Consider the following 16,664-nt stretch of genomic DNA (forward strand, 5'->3'; position numbering starts at 1 on the left):
AATTCTTGAATTGAGTTATTAAAAATGATTTCTTTATATTCCTGCTAGCATGATACATGCACATTTTCATAGCTTTGGTTGTATTCATATAAAAGAAAGTTATTTTTGAATGATGGGAATCAATATTGCAAAGTATAACAGAAATCGATCGAGTGATTTGGAATTAATTAGGTATATACTCAATACTTGATCGAGTATACCTAATAATTACGAAAATTAAGTTAAATATGGGTCAGCATTTGACCCACTTGTATCTCCCATTTTGATTTCTTTGCCCCAACTGTTTCTCTCAATTTAAAGACAATAAGTTATTGCCCAATGTTCTGGTCCTAAAATTTGTTTTGCAAGTCAATTTGAAGTTTGTTGAGTCCTACTCAAACTCACATACATCATATTTCAAAGCTTTAAAGACTTAATTAGGTGTTTTAGTCATATCTAGTCGAGCTATGGTTGGAGAACAAAGAGTAAAAGCTTATAGTCTAAGATTATATCAAACAAAAATTAAATACCATTCTCACAAGTTCTGACGTGCACGTACTATATTTATAATCCATCAAAAGTAAAATCAATATATTAAAATTAACCTTCCATGCTTGCAACTTGCAAGGCTGTATATTTGGTTAAGGTGGTGATTATAAAAAAAATACTTACAAAATATGTAAGGCCATAAATCTGTGTAGGATTCTTATTCTCCATCATGAATTTAAATTAAGCACGTCTCCTCCTACTCCATGTGAATGTGATTCGAGTGATCCTATTTTTATACAAACAATCCAAAAATAAGATAGATTTTTAACTTCATCTTCCTGGAATAATAACTTCATATCTGTCGAATTTGTAATAACGATATAGGGTCTTAATATACATCAATGTTTGACGTAGGGAGAGCATCCGCATCGTTGTCTCTATGCAGGCTCAGTCTCGTCTCGGCGAGACGAGACAACATCGAGACGGCGATGCGGATGCTCCGTCTCGTCCCGTCGCGTCCCACGTCCCTCCGCGGAGATGAGGCTGGCGAGATAGCTTGCCACGCGCGTTGGCCACGTGGCGAGCTCCCGTTCATCCGTGACGCCCACTCGCCGGCCCGCAAATGGGCGTCGTTTATATCCGTTGAAATTTTTTTTTAATTCCGAAAAAAATTGTAATATTGGGATTTCAATTATGTATCTTTCGTAATATTGGGATTTCAATTATGTATTTTTCATATTTTTGGATGTTGTAATTTTCATGGTTTTTTAATGATTTTATGAATTATTAGTATTAATTTAATATTTCAATGAAATATTAATTGAATTTGTTGGAAATAAAAATAAAAAATGAAATTGAATGAATAGTTAAGGCATGAAATGGTTAAGAGATGGAGGGTTGCAGATGTTGTCTCCTAGTTAAGAGATGTGGTAAAAAGTGCAGTGGGGTCCATGAATAGTGAAGGGATGAGACGGTATTGAGACATGGATGTGCATGGCCTTACTCTCTTTTAACAAACATCAATATACTCCATTTTTCGTATGAAAAATATACTATGCATATGCAATAAGGGGAGTGTTATATTTCTAACTCAATACTTAATTACTAACTACAATTAAATAATAGCCATAGATATTCATATCAAAGGCCTAGATCATCAGCCCCGGAATGTCAATACGATCAACAAAAAACGTCAATAAGGGTATTAAGGTCAATTTACAACAAATTAGTTGTAACTAACTTTTGAAAAATATCACATAACTTTAAAACGCATATAAATTTCTCGATTTAAATTATTTTTTTGCACAACATATATCAAATGAAAGATAATTTCATAAGGATTCTAACGAGATCTCACTTGCATATGTTTCAATGTAAAAATTTGAAAAAAATTTGAAAATATTTAATAAATTTCGTTAACAGCTTTATATAAATGCGACACATAATATGTCAATACAATGTTTGTACAATGTCAATATGAAATTGTATTGACATTGTCATGACTTTGGGTTGGTGTATTTCATACACTATATTGTCATTGTGTTTCTAAACCCTAAATTTGATAGTTGCCAAGATTTCTAAAATCTTATGGTGTTAAGAGCATCTCCAATAGCAATAGCTCAGCCATAGCCCAGCCACAAACTCCTCCTGCCACATCATCAGCACTAAAACTCCTCCTGCCACATCATCCGGACAAGCAACTGGACAAGCAATAGCCCAGCCATAGTCTAGCCATAATAAACAAAATTATAAAAATAACAATCACACAAAATACGGAATTCAACTTACGACACAGATACGGGAATATGCAATAATTTCATTTAAATTAAAAAAAGGTACATTAAAAAAATTACAAAATTATAAAAAAAACTAACGTCGTGCAGTCCTCCGCGCCCACAACTCTTCAATTAAATCCTTTTGGAGTCGAATATGAGCTTCCACTTGGCGCATGTCGGCATGTGCTTGGAAGCGGCCGGCTTCATCGTGAGGTACCCCACTTCGTACGCTGGGGGTGGCCACGCCGTGGCTTGGACCGACTTCATTATCGTCGTTGGCCTAACTAATCAGTTGTACACCTTCATCTTCGACAATCATGGTGTGCATGATAATACATGCGTACATTATATCAGCAATGCAGTCGACATGCCACAAACGCGTTGGACCCCTAATTGCCGCCCATCGAGACTGGAGCACACCAAATGCGCGTTTCACGTCCTTGCGCGCCGACTTCTGCCGTTCCGCAAAGTAGGCCTTCCTCTCATCTGATGTGCATCTGATCGTCTTCACAAAGACGGGCCACCTAGGATATATCCCATCAGCCAAGTAGTAGCCCATATCATGCTGGTTTCGGTTGGCGACAAAACTAATGGTCGGACCGACGCCCTGGCACTGCTCGTTGAAAAGGGGCGACGAGTTTAGGACGTTGAGGTCATTGTTCGACCCGGCTACCCCAAAATATGCATGCCAAATCCACAACCGGTAATCAGCTACAGCCTCGAGGATCATCGTGGGATTCTTTCCCTTGTAGTCGGTCGTGTAGAACCCTTTCCAGGCAGCGGGGCAGTTCTTCCACTCCCAATGCATACAATATATGTTGCCTAACATACTCGGGAACCCATGCTTCGCCCCGTGCATCTGCATCAGCTCCTGGCAGTCTTCGGGGGTAGGGCTTCGAAGGTACTGATCACCGAATATTTCAACCACGCCCTGACAAAAATACTTCATACATTCAAGGGCAGTCGACTCGCCGATGTGAAGGTACTCGTCCCACATGTCTGCCGCGCCTCAGTAGGCCAACTGCCTGATTGCCGCAGTGCACTTTTGAATAGGCGTGTGGCCGGGTCTGCCAGCCGCATCGTGCCTGAAGTGGAAACACGGATATCGACGCTCCAAAGCGTCAACAATACGCATAAATAGGGCTCTGCTCATCCTAAAACGCCGCCTGAAAATGTTGGCGTTAAACCTCGGCTCCGGTGCGAAGTAGTCGTCAAATAGCCGCTGAGGTGCAGCTACGTGATCCAGATCATTCACTGCTCGGTGGTGGACAACGGGTCGAGGTCAAGATACCGCCGGCTGCAAGGCCCATTGTATCAGTCGGTCGATCTCTCGGGACGTATAGGCCTCCAACTGTTCGTTCAAACGTCATTCGAACTCCTCAGCATCCCCACCACTACCACCACTACTACCACCCGCGTTACTCATTTCGCGTTGTTGATCTTGTATAGAAATTAAGATAGAGAGAAAACTCGTTAAAACAAGTGGTGCAAATGAAAATGACGTACAGATCGCGTATATATAGTGTTTCGAAAATTAAATAATAATAAAAAAAATCCCGCTCGCCGATCGCTCACCGATTGGAGCCTGCAATGGCAGCCAGGAGATCGGTTATCGCATCGCCGAGCGCTCGGGAATCGGCATGCCCTCGCCGATTAGGCACTCACCGGCTGCAATGGTTCGGCGAGCGGACCGGCGAGTGCCAAGAATCGGCTAGTCGGTGCGCTCGTCGCTATTGGAGATGCTCTTAGAGCCTTTTATTTTGTAAGAAAGGACTAGCTAGAACTTATTTGCATTATAACTAATGTGAATTTAACAACCACAGTTCAAGCACAATAGGTTTGAAAAAAGAGATATGTGTTAACTACCATGTTTGATTTTCATAACAAAGAAAAAAAGTGTTGGTGGACACTCTGTACAAATTAAGTTGAAAAGGGGAATGAAGATACTGCAAATACTAAATTAAATCAAATAGTATAAGTTAAGAGCATCTTCAATAGAAATAGCCCTGCCATAGCCTAGCCAAAAACTCCGTCTGCCACATCAGCAGCACTAAAAACTCCTCCTGCCACATCATCAGGACAAGCAACTGGACAAGCAATAGCCATGCCATAGCCTAGCCACAATAAACAAAATTATAAAAACAAATAATTAACAATCACACAAAATACGGAATTAAATGTACGACACAGATAGGGGAAAATCAATAATAATATTAAAATTTTAAAAAGTACATTAATTAAAAAAAACTCCTCTTCCACACACGAGCCCCCCGCCTCCGCCTCACTCCTCGCCGTCGTCGCCGCTATCCGGTGTTGGATATTTTAGTGTAATTGGATTAACTTGATTGATCAATATGATCATAATGAGACATCAAATAAGTTGGAAGTGCGGAGTGCACACTTGTTTGAATTTGTTATGATTGGACGGGGGTTCGGGGGCAGCGCCTCCGAGACGGGGGGTCCAAGGGGCGGCAGCCCCTGGCGGGGTCCAAGGGGCAGAGCCCCTGGTTTGGGTCGAGAAATGTAATTTCCGATAATTGAAGGACCAAATTACAATATTTCAAACCCGCCAAAACTAAATAAAAAATAAAAAATCTCGCTCGCCGATCTGAAACCTGCAATGGCGGCCAAGAGATCGGTGAGCGCATCACCGAGCGCTCGGGAATCGACCTGCGCTCGCCGTTTTTGGAGCTCGCCGGCTGCAATGGTTCGGCGAGCGGACCGGCGAGCGCCAAGAATCGGTTAGCCTGTGCGCTCGCCGCTATTGGAGATGCTCTAAATTAGTTGTAGTTAGTAATTAAATGACGAGTTAGCAAATTGATTACTCCCCTATTCAATAATATATCTATTATTTATTATTGTGATTCAGCAAGATTAGATTTTTATTTTTCATATTACTAGTGGGAGGATAAAGTATGATTTGGTGCGGCATTAACCACTAAGTCCACCCGCAACGCGTCACGCGGGTAGCCCGTAATTCGTCACGCCGGGACGAGACGGCGGCGTGACGCGTTGCTGCGCCCCGTCTCGTCCCCAGCCCGCCGAGCGTTTCGTCCCGCCGAGACGGATGACGAGACGTCTCGCCACGCGCCAGCGCGATGTGGCGCGCTCCGGCGCCATGCGTGATGCTCACTCGCCGGCCGGCAAGTGGGTATCATCACGCTGACGCAATAAATCTTTTTTTTTAAATTCGAATTATAAAAAATTTTGAAAAATGAAAAACGGTAATATTACTGTTAATATTACCGTTTGTTTTTACTCTATAAATACTCCTAATTCATCCTCATTTCACACACAAATACACATCTATTCTTCTCAAATCATCTCCATTTCCTCTCCAATTTTCATCTAACCTCTCATCACAAAATGTCTGGCGACGGAAACTCTGGCGGTGGCGGCTCCGGGGGGTTCGACATCAACGCCTTCGGCGACTGGTGGCATGTACAATGTCCTGGGTGGTGGTTCCGGTTCGTCGACGCGGGGGGGGAGGGGGACCAACCACCCCATTTTGATGTGGATTCATACGCTCGTCCCTCCGCCCCGAGGTATTCACAGGGATTATCCCAGATTCGGGACGATTATTCCGTTGAACCCACTCCGGAAGAAGGCCGAGGCGGTGGAGGAGGCCGAGGCAGTGGAAGCTCCAAGGCGGACGAGGAGGAGGATCTAGGCCGCCATCCGTACAGCCCCAAGGAAACGCTGGCTGTGTACAACGCCTGGATCAGCATCTCGTACGATCCCATCGTCGGGAATCAACAATCCCGGAAGTGCTTCTGGGAAAATGTCACCGTGGCCTACCACGAGATTAAGCCGAAGGGGTCCCGCCGCCGCACATTTAAGATGCTCCGCGCTCACTTTGACCGAGTCGACAGATAGGTCAAAAAATTTTGCGACATCTACAAGAGTGAAGCGGCTCATTACCAAAGTGGAGCCACGGTAGCCGACATTCTGAGGTCGGCTTTGCGAGTCTACTTCGACGACACCGGCAAACAATTCAAACATGTCGTTGTTTGGGAGGTCGTCAAAGACGAGGAAAGGTGGGCCGGCAGTGTCCGGTCCAGCTCGGGCTCGACCTCGAAGCACACGGCGGGTGGCCAATACTCATCTAGTGAGGGCGGTTCAGACAGCGCCGCACAAGAGTTTGCCTCGCATGAGGATGATGGCACGGCAGACGATGCCGGAAGGTCCTCCCGTTGGCGCCGTCGGCCGCAAGGGAGAAATGCGGCGAAGGCGGCTAGAGGGAGGAGGGGCCGAGCCGAATCAAGCCAGGCGGGCTCAGGCTCGGGGGCACCCTCAAACTCCCTAATGTCCATGTACATGACCGCCACAATGGCGGACACTTCCCGCATGACGCCTCCCCAATATCAAGCCTATCTTGCCGGAATTGAGTTTATGGCAAGACAACTTGGTATTCCGCCTCCAGGTGGCTTCAGTGCACCTCCACCGCCTTCGGGGGATGATTCGCCGGCGGAGTAGTTTTTTTATTTTCTATAAAATTGTATTTTAATTATGTTTTTTTAATTTTAAGTTGTATTTTTATTTTATGTTGTAATTTTATTTTATTTAATGAAGTGTGTTTTTATTAATTGAATTTGATTGGAAATAAAAATAAAAAATGAAATTGAATGAATAGTAATTTAAGAAACGGATAAGAGAGAAAGGGTTGCAGGTTCCGTCCCTTAGTTAAGAGATGGAGTAAAAAAAGTATAGTGGGACCCATGAATAGTAATTTAAGGGACGTAAGAGACAGCGTTGCCGATGGCATAATCTAGAAATTATGGGTTTACTTGTAACATCAAGACGACAAAAGAAGCCACCGGTTTTTCTGGTTTGTAGTATCGTATTCACGCTGTTCACTAAACTAAATTAACTAATAGTGTCAGGGGTATTAATGTAATTAAACATGTCTATATATTGGGTCCACATAAGTATATTCCCATTGAATCTACCTGCTCTTTCCGGTCAAATTGGGCTTCTTCAATAATTTACAATAAAGTTCGATAAAGTTAATTTTTCTGACATTTTTGGAAGTGATGTTTTTTAAAAATCATTTTTGAAAGTGATGTTATCTATACGCCTATAGGCTATACTACACTATTTTTTTCAATAATTTGTTGTATTCTGTCGATGATACTCCTCACTCCGTCCGTTACTAATTGAGGTATTTCTTTTCACCACAAAATAAGAAAATGGAATTTTAAAGTAGAAAAAATAAAATAAGATAAATGAAAAAGTAGAGAGAAAAGGTAAAACAGAATGCCAAAAAGATACTCCCTCCGTCCCGCACTACTTGCACCTTTCCTTTTGGGCACGGAGATTAAGGAATGAGTGATAGACAAAGTCAACAATTACGGCTGTAGGTATAAATTGTTACTAAAAATGGAAAGAGTGCAAATAACTTGAGACGCCCAGAAAGGAAATAAGTGCAAGTAGTGCGGGACGGAGGGAGTATGACTTACTTAGAGCATTAGCAATGGGGCGCCCTAAGGCGCGCCCTATGGCGCGCCACGTCAGCAGTTTTATCCTCCTACCTCCCCACCTGCAGTGGGGCGCCCTAAGGTGCGCCCTATGGCGCGCCACATCATCATTTTATTGTTTTGTTTAATTAATTTAACTGTTTTCAAATAACAAGTAACAAGTAAATAAAAAACGGTCTAAATAACAAACGACGAAGTTTTAATAAAAAACGAAATCGCCGGGTTCTGTACCTGGCCAATGCGCCCCTGCGCTAAACGTAGGACTATTGAGGCTTTAATCCATTTCGTAGTAATTATGTAAATGTAAGTTTCGAAAATGAAATCGCGTGAAATGAAATGTTACAAATGAACGGTATTTATAAAAAAACGAAACCACGTGCCATCGTCTGCGGTCGATCGTCCGCGACCTCCACAATGGGGCGGACGATGGCGCGGACGATGGCCATCGTCCGCGACAGCCGCAATGGGGCGGACGATGGCCATCGTCCGCGCTATCCTCCGCGACCGAAGTATAGGGCGCGACTATCGTCCGCGCCCTATGGCGCGCACCCGCAATGGGTGCGGACGATGGATGGCGCGGACGATGCGCGCCATCGGGCGTGCCATCGTCCGCCCATTGCGGATGCTCTTAGGGCATCCGCAGTGGTGCGAATGTCCCGGCGGACATCCCCGCGTACATCCCAAAAACACCTCCTGTCACGTCATACGAACATCCCACTGCACAGTGACGGACATCCCCAAGGACATCCCAACGGACTTCCCACATTAATAAAAAATCACAAATGCACAAATTAAACAATTTACGGAATTAAAAATTCAAAACGAATACGGAATAAAAATTTCATTAATTAAAAAAAGAAAAGTACATTACACCAAAATAAAAAAAATGCATTTCAACAATTAAAAACTCCATCAACGACGACTCCTCCGCTCCCATACTTCTTCAATTAAATGTGTTCATAATGCCCACCACTACCACTACCAGCCATTACGGATATATAAAAGAAATTTAGAGAGAGAGAAACTTGTTAAAACAAGTGGTGCAAATGAAATGAAGTTCAACGAGCCGTATATATAGACTTTTAAATAAATAAAAAATTAAAAAATCGGGACGTCCGCCCGGACGTCCGTCGTGTCTCCGCAATGGCGGACGTCCGCACGGACGTCCACGGAACGCCGCGGAACTCCGGTGTCCGCAGCAGACGTTCCTATCCGTCGCGACCTTGCACAATGGCGGACGTTCCGCGCTGACGTGCGCCATTGCTGATGCTCTTATCTGAAAAGTTAATCTAGATAAAATTTTGAGTGTTTAAGGTAAACATCTCAAATTATACATAATTACAACTAAATTTGAATTATAAATGTTTTAATGAGAAAGTCCTAAATTTTAGTATATGATTATAACTAATAAATAATAATCAAATTATCATATATTATTAATAAGCAAGAATGTCTTTAAATTCAACATCGAACCAGATGTTGATTAGTGATTACGTAAAAAATCTTAAAAATGAGTTCATCACATAACCTAAATTATAAAAATAATACTCCTAGTAGTAATTTATGATAAGCCACACAATCCTTCTATGCTCGAAAATTAAATTCTGACACATTTTCATTTATATTATGACCAATTATATATTTAATTATAATTGTATACAATTTGACACATTTTTAAAACCTCATTTTTCTTCAATACGTTTTTATGAGAAATTAAAAGTTTTAAGGTTCATAATCAGGTCGTACTTTTTAATTCCAACAAAATATGTTAGTCAAGTTTATGAGAAATTCGATATATAATATATTGATCTTTACGCTTTGAGTATTATATCAAATATAATGATGTGATTGAGCGAATTAATTTTACAAAAATTATATTCTCACGAGAATATAATGATGGAGCTTTAATCTTATAAAAATGGAATTAGATATTGTGGGGCTCAAATTTTAGTTCCAAGAAGAGAAGGTAATTTTATTCGTAGATCTCATATAAAACACTAAAAGTACTCCCTCCGTCCTAGTCCTAGTCCTAGTCCTAGTCCTAGTCCTAGTTTAGTAGTTCCGATTTACCATTTTTAGGTGTCTCATTTTAAGAGTATCAGTTGGAATATCACATAAATGATAATAGACCTAACATTTCACTAACTTATTTCTACTCACATTTTATTATAAAACAAATATATAAAAGTAAGACTCACATTTATTATCTTTTTATCACCAATTTTCCTTTAAATTTCTTAAAATTTGTCCCGAACTCAAATGGGACGGAGGGAGTATTAAAAATAACTCTAAATTTACTATTTTACCCTATGAAATATGAATATTTTATTTTTTTTAATATTCTAGAAGTGGATCCATATTTTTGCAGATTTTCACTTGCTACACCAAATATCCAACAAAAGATGAATCACCATGACCTCTCCCTAGAAGATACTATTTGTCCATAACCCAGCAAGGAAAATCACAAGCACAGCAAGACAAGCATACATGCAATGTATATCAGTATATGTATGTTTGATGATGTATATGGTCATGCAGTGGTGCAGAAACATGCAGCAGACGAAGTACCTAGAACGATACACTAAGGCCAAGAAGCACCATGAACTGAGCTACAAATTCCGGATGGCCCGGCCAGGCTGCTCCAGTAACCAGATTTCCATCCGTGAAGCACCGGTGAATGGGTTCGGGCTCTAACCATGTAGCCCCCGCTAGAACAACATTAAGCTTCACAGCCGGGTATGCAGTACATTTCTTGCCCTGAAACGTTTATATCATTAATTAAGAAAGACCAAACCAAAACTGCCCTCTGTCCATTCAACTTAAAAAAATTGAAGTACATCACTTCACTTATGGTACGAAAGATAGCTACCTTCAGAACATTCGCAGCAGATAAAATTTGTTGTCCGTGACAGATGGATGCTACTGGTTTATTGGATGCCATGAATTCCTTCACTACCTGAATAACCTTGTCATTCAGCGCCAAATACTCTGGCGCGCGACCCCCAGGTATGACGAGTCCATCATAGCCTGAGGGATTCACACTTTCAAAATCCGCATTTAAAGTGAAGTTGTGTCCTGGCTTCTCACTGTAGGTTTGATCACCTTCAAAGTCGTGAACAGCTGTAGGGCACGTCTCACCTGCTTTCTTCCCTGGGCAAACAGCATCAACGAGACAGTCAAGGGCATGAAGGGACTGGAATGGAACCATCACCTCATAATCCTCCATGTAATCCTGCTCCAAGGCCGTAAAAGAGTAACCCATTAAAGCATAAAACGCAAAACATCAAACTCCCTATTAGCTAGGACTGCAGAGTTTTTTTGTTTTAAAAAAAGTTCTTGATATAAATCACGACGGGATTTTTAGCACAATATTCAATAAATGTGTACTTACTTTAACCTAAACTCCCATATTTCTCAAATCTGAAGTCTCAACTTAAAAAAATATGAGTGTTGCTACACAGTTCGGAGTTATTTGGAGCATTACTCATATAGTGAAGTAACTATAAAGATAAAGACAAAACTTGTTAGGAGTCGTCACATAACTAATAAGACCGAACATGCTAAAGAGTCAAGGTATACTGTCAGAGTATATTGACTCCCCACTTACACTGTAGAAGCATGTTAAATTTGAAGTTCCAACTATTGTATTACTAAAGCTTGAAGGGGAAACTAAATAATCGGAACTTACTCCACAAAGGAATAGGATTCTCTTTCCAGAACCAGATATCTTGGCTCCTAATGCGTTGATAAAAAGGCGGATGAACTCAGGATGTCCATCGTATGTAGCACCAGTTATCAGGTTTCCATCACTGGTACAGTAGGCCAAGGTATCTGGTTCTACCCAACGCGCACCAGCAGCAATGAGTGCAGGTTTAAGAGATGGATAAGCAGTGCATTTTCTGCCTTTTACAACATCAGCTGCAGCCAAGATCAACTGTCCATGGCAGATGGACGCAATTGGCTTTTTAAAGTCTTCAAACTTTTTTACCAAAGCTACAACAGAGTCATCCACCGCAAGATATTCTGGGGCACGTCCTCCTGGTATGACCAGTCCATCATATTTGGTGGCATCTATTTCATTAAAAGTAGCATTAAGAGCAAAATTATGCCCCCTTGACTCGGAATATGTCTGCATTAATTTTCAATCACGATTAAAGCATGTTAGTAATTAAGGCAGGTAATAGAGTAGCTTGATTATATACACAGTATCGCAACATTAGCAATTACAATCAACACTGATTAGGCACTCTTGCCAGTTAGTTAAAAATGGGAACAAAAGCAATTAGGATAGGAATTTTAATGAGAAAATTATTGCAAATGGAGAATTTGCCTAAATGAAAAAAAATATCTCGAAGATTAGCATTGTGGGTGAATAGAGGCCTCCAATAAAATGTTCTTTAATAGGAAATTTATAAGCTCTTCAAACTAAACAAACTAAAAGCATGGTGGTGCAACATGACAGATATAAACTCAGATTCACAAACATCATGGCCTTGTTTACTTCGGTGGATAAGAGCCTAAGGATGGACAAGGCCCCAATGGTAGATTGACATAAATATTCAACTATATTTAACATATACTTTCTACAAAAAGGTGGATAACTCAAGCCCCTTGGTTAATGAGGTTTAAAGTATTTAACAGAAGATATGCATCTCGATCTAAAGAGGTGGGGTAAGATTTATCAACTAATTCCTTCCTGATTCATCAAAATAAACATATAGTAGTAACATGATAGAGTTAATTTATTAAATCCAACCCATCCGCCAAATTCTAAATTATTAAAAAAGATCTAGGAGTAGTCACCGAGGCAAAGCATAAATATTAAACAAAATGAGAAGTTGACAATATACTAAATGTTTCCACAACCTTGATAAATTAACTTAGGGTGTTTGGCGGAGCTTATAAGCTTCTTAAAAACAACAACTAATAAGTTGTTTAGGAGCTTATAAGCTCTTGAGAAGTGTTTGCAAAATAAGTTCAACATAAAATGAATTCATCAATCCCATCTCACTTCTGGAATGATCTTATAAGCACAAGCAATTTAAATAAACAACCCTACTATGGATTGTTATTTCCAACATATACTCTCTTAATTTAATCAGTCCTCAATTTTCTGTCTAACTAAAATTTGCTTCTAACTCAATCATCCAAACACTTTGATAATTTACAAGCTGCAGAGGCATTATATTTCATAAAATCTTGAAATATCTTATCAGTTGTTGGAGCGCTTAGTCAAAGAACCACTTAGCACACAAGAAACTTACACTATGCTTCGACCAATTAACAATAGAAGCAAAGGCAACACAGCAGCTACGTATTGCACTCAATATCAAAGCTAGGTAATAGATCCAAATTAGGACAAAAAACACCGCAAAACTTCAACTTTAATCAACGCAAACACCCACGGAAGACATGACATCACAACGTAGTTCCAAAAAACCTGATGTCCTTGAAGATCATGGATTGCAGTGCGACAAATGTCGCCCGCTTTCTTGCCGGGACAAACAGCGTCAACGGATAGCCCATATGCTAGCAACGCTTGAAATGGAACCATCACCTAAAAACACAATCGCTAATCCATTCAGGGGAAACCCACATAGTGAATTCGTCGAACAGTTGGAAGAACTTGCATCCAATATAGTAAAAGAAAAGAATAAGAAATGATGACCTCGTAATCTTCGACATAGTCTCCGCACAGCAAGAGGACCCTTTTCTGCCCAGCCATTTCTGGTTTGAAATTAATCTCCTGCTTGCTAAATTTAGTGTGTGGAGGATATTTGAGTTTGTTTTACCTCCTCCTTTGGTTTGAGCTACAGAAGATGGTGAATTGGGTTCAAGATCTCACTTTTTTGAGTTACTCCTATTTTAGAGTAGAGAACACTGGATGTTGGAGTAATTGATATTCCCTATTTATTATCTTGAACCTTGCATTTTTAATATTTGTAAATGGCAAATGCCACCTAGTCACGTTATGGCCAACCATAATTTGGTTTAATTGCAAAAAAAACTCAATTAACTTAAAATTTTCGGTTTAATTACTAATTGATTTTACTTTTATATCCTTCTCATAATTGGAAGTAAAATTGGCACTCTTTGCTCTTCTTGTCTTATCCCGTCGGTATTAGTTTCTCAGTTTCTATCTCCCATATCTAGAGCCATGGTTAGTTTCTATCTCATCTCCACAAAAATATAAAAAAAAAATTGATGAAGCAGCGAGGGAGACTTAGAGATTGAAAAATATCAGTAACCCTCACCCATTTTTAGTTTCTCTCTCCCACAAAAATATGCAAAAAAAAGTCCCCCAATTTGGCTGAGACTGAGATTGAAAAAGGAAATTGTGTAGCCATTCTCAGTCACCCATTTACATTCTTTTGGACAAAATTTGAATAGGTTTAGTAGCAAAAAATTCGATTTGCATTTTTTAGACAAAATTTGAATCGGTGGAGAAGTTGTCGAGAAAGAGTCTACATAATGTTGATGTTTTGACTGAAATTCACAATCGATGCAGCGGCGATGGGAAAGACCCCAATGTTGATATTTTTACTTTCTATAAAATTTGGATGGATTTCTTAAATGTTTTTATATGAATGTATCTTTTATTTTCTGTAAAAAAAATTTAACTTTTGATTTTTTGGGATTTCTGTAAAAAGTTTAAATATATTTTGTACTCCGTAACAGTTTTATGTGAAACTATCGATTGTTATATTTATTTAGAGTATCCCCTATAAGGCGGACGTCCTCAATAGCCCTGCCCCTTTTTTTTGTCCACAGCCTCAATTTTTTTGTCCACCCCAAAAAAAAGGGTTTCCGCCACTATAGGCGGACACTGCCAATAGCCCCGAAATTTTAGTACCAATTTTCATTTTAATTTTTTCCTTTAGTTTTAAAATCATCGGAATTTAAATACTTATAAAACGAGGTAATTGAGACCGAATATTCGTTGTATTGGCAACGGTAAAATTATACAACCAACATTTTAAAAAAATACAAATAAAAACGCAGCCATATCCCGATTCGTGCGAGCCGGGTGATTCGTCGTCTCCACCGTACATTTTTAGATATTGAAAGTGTAGATAGTGACTGAATGAAGAGTGTGTGAAAATTGTGTAAATGGATGGTGGAGAAGTGGTATTTATAGGGTTAATTTTTGAAAAAAAAAATAATTGAAGGGGGCGATCGTCGCGCCTATAGGCACGGCGATGGGCGACCGCCGCGTCCTCACACATATCTCGCCGCTCGCCCTTCCGCCTCATTTTTTTTTTTCTGCTTCAAGGCGGACGTCGCCCCCACTATAAGCCGCCCCGCGATCACCCCCTCCGGGGCTATAGCCGTGGCTATTTTATAGTGGATACCCTTGGATAGATTTAGGGCGTCCACTATGGCAACCGCCGCGGCGCCCCCCCTTCTCACACAGCCGCCAACCGCCGCGGCGCCCGCATCCGCCCCGTTTCCACACTATAGGGCGCCGCGGCCATCGCCCCACCCATTCTTCCTCCATCTCACCCAGCCGCGGGCTCGCCCCGAACGCGGCTATCCCGCGTCCGCCCCCCTACCGCCCCGATTTCGCCGTCCGCCCGCGCCCTCCACTATAACCCGCCCGCCGCCCGCCGCCCGCCGTGGACGCGGCTATAGCCGCGTCCATGCCATAGTGGACACTCTTATGGTAGGATGTGAAGAAGAGATATGTATTGGTGTGGGCACAGTACGTGATTGAATAAATATCCAAATGGGTTCATTATTTGTATTTCTTTCTGGGACTACTACATTTCTGTTGATGCCTAATTGTATCAAATTAGTATAATAATCGATTCAGTAATCTAATTTTTTGTTACATTAATCTTATCATTCAATTAATTGATTTAATTGAATAATATATCAAACTAGAAGATAAATTGAATCAAATATCAAATCATCCCCAATTAATCAATTGGGTAGAAGATTTAGTTAAATGATCATTGAATTAAAATCCGAATTTAATCTAGGATAAAAGATCGATTAAAATCATTAATTATATATCAAATCAATTTCATATTCAATTGAGTTATTGAATTATGGAGTATAAGATAAATTGAAAATCTAAAATACTCTTATAAGTCTAAATTTTGAATTGATTGATTTAATTGAATTAAATATTAAACTAGATATCCAAGGATACATATCCAATTAAATCAAGTATAAATTACTCAAAATTAGTGAATTGGATATAATATTTATTTAAATTATTCCGTTAAAATTTAAAATTCGGATTTTAAAATATGATCAAAGATCAATAAAAATTAATTATATCAAAATATGCTAATATCTTACAGAGATATTGAACTGAGTATAAGTATAAGATAAATGGATTAAATACTTAGTTAAATCCAAAGGAATGATATGCTACGTACCTTATGTGAGCACTACTCTCGTTTAACGTACGTTTAGTGTTATTCGTTTTAATTTATATATTTAGTTTGGTTCTAATACATTAAAAAATGTATTGAAAATTTTAATTTCACAAAATTCATAAAAATTAAAGCTCAATTTGCTCCTTTTCTCTATAATTTCAAATAAATTAATAGAATAACAAATCGAGCTTTGATTTTTATGAATTTCGTGAAATTAAAATTTTCAATTACATTTTTAATGTATTAGAATTAAACTAAATATATAAATCAAAACGAACAACATAAATATGCGTCAGACGAGAGTGATGCTCATAAGGTGTGTAGCATATCATTCCTAGTTAAATCTAAACTTTTATTGCATTAATCTTAACATCCAAGAATGATTAATTTAATCGGATCAAAGATGAAACTACATATCTTAATATTATTGTATCCATCAATATAAGATAAACTGAATCAAATATAAAAATTATCCCAATTAATCAATTGGATATTACTGCTATTTAGCTAAACCACTTTTATCATTGTTTATATATATTTTCAATCCAAATTTGGCC

At 39.6% G+C, this 16,664-nt stretch overlaps 1 protein-coding gene across 1 annotated transcript; it reads right to left on the bottom strand.

The window, feature by feature from the left end:
- Positions 1 to 10,111: 10,111 nt before the first annotated feature.
- Positions 10,112 to 13,613, bottom strand: LOC121783305 (protein DJ-1 homolog D-like). The gene is made up of 5 exons (XM_042181334.1): positions 13,389 to 13,613; positions 13,161 to 13,277; positions 11,409 to 11,849; positions 10,590 to 10,952; positions 10,112 to 10,477 (listed from the first exon to the last, which is right to left on the bottom strand). The coding sequence occupies exons 1-5, from the start codon at positions 13,443 to 13,445 to the stop codon at positions 10,289 to 10,291; spliced, it is 1,167 nt and encodes a 388-aa protein (XP_042037268.1). The 5' UTR covers positions 13,446 to 13,613; the 3' UTR covers positions 10,112 to 10,288.
- Positions 13,614 to 16,664: the final 3,051 nt, after the last annotated feature.

Source organism: Salvia splendens, chromosome 21 (genome assembly GCF_004379255.2).
Source record: "Salvia splendens isolate huo1 chromosome 21, SspV2, whole genome shotgun sequence".
NCBI classification, from domain to species: Eukaryota; Viridiplantae; Streptophyta; class Magnoliopsida; order Lamiales; family Lamiaceae; genus Salvia; species Salvia splendens.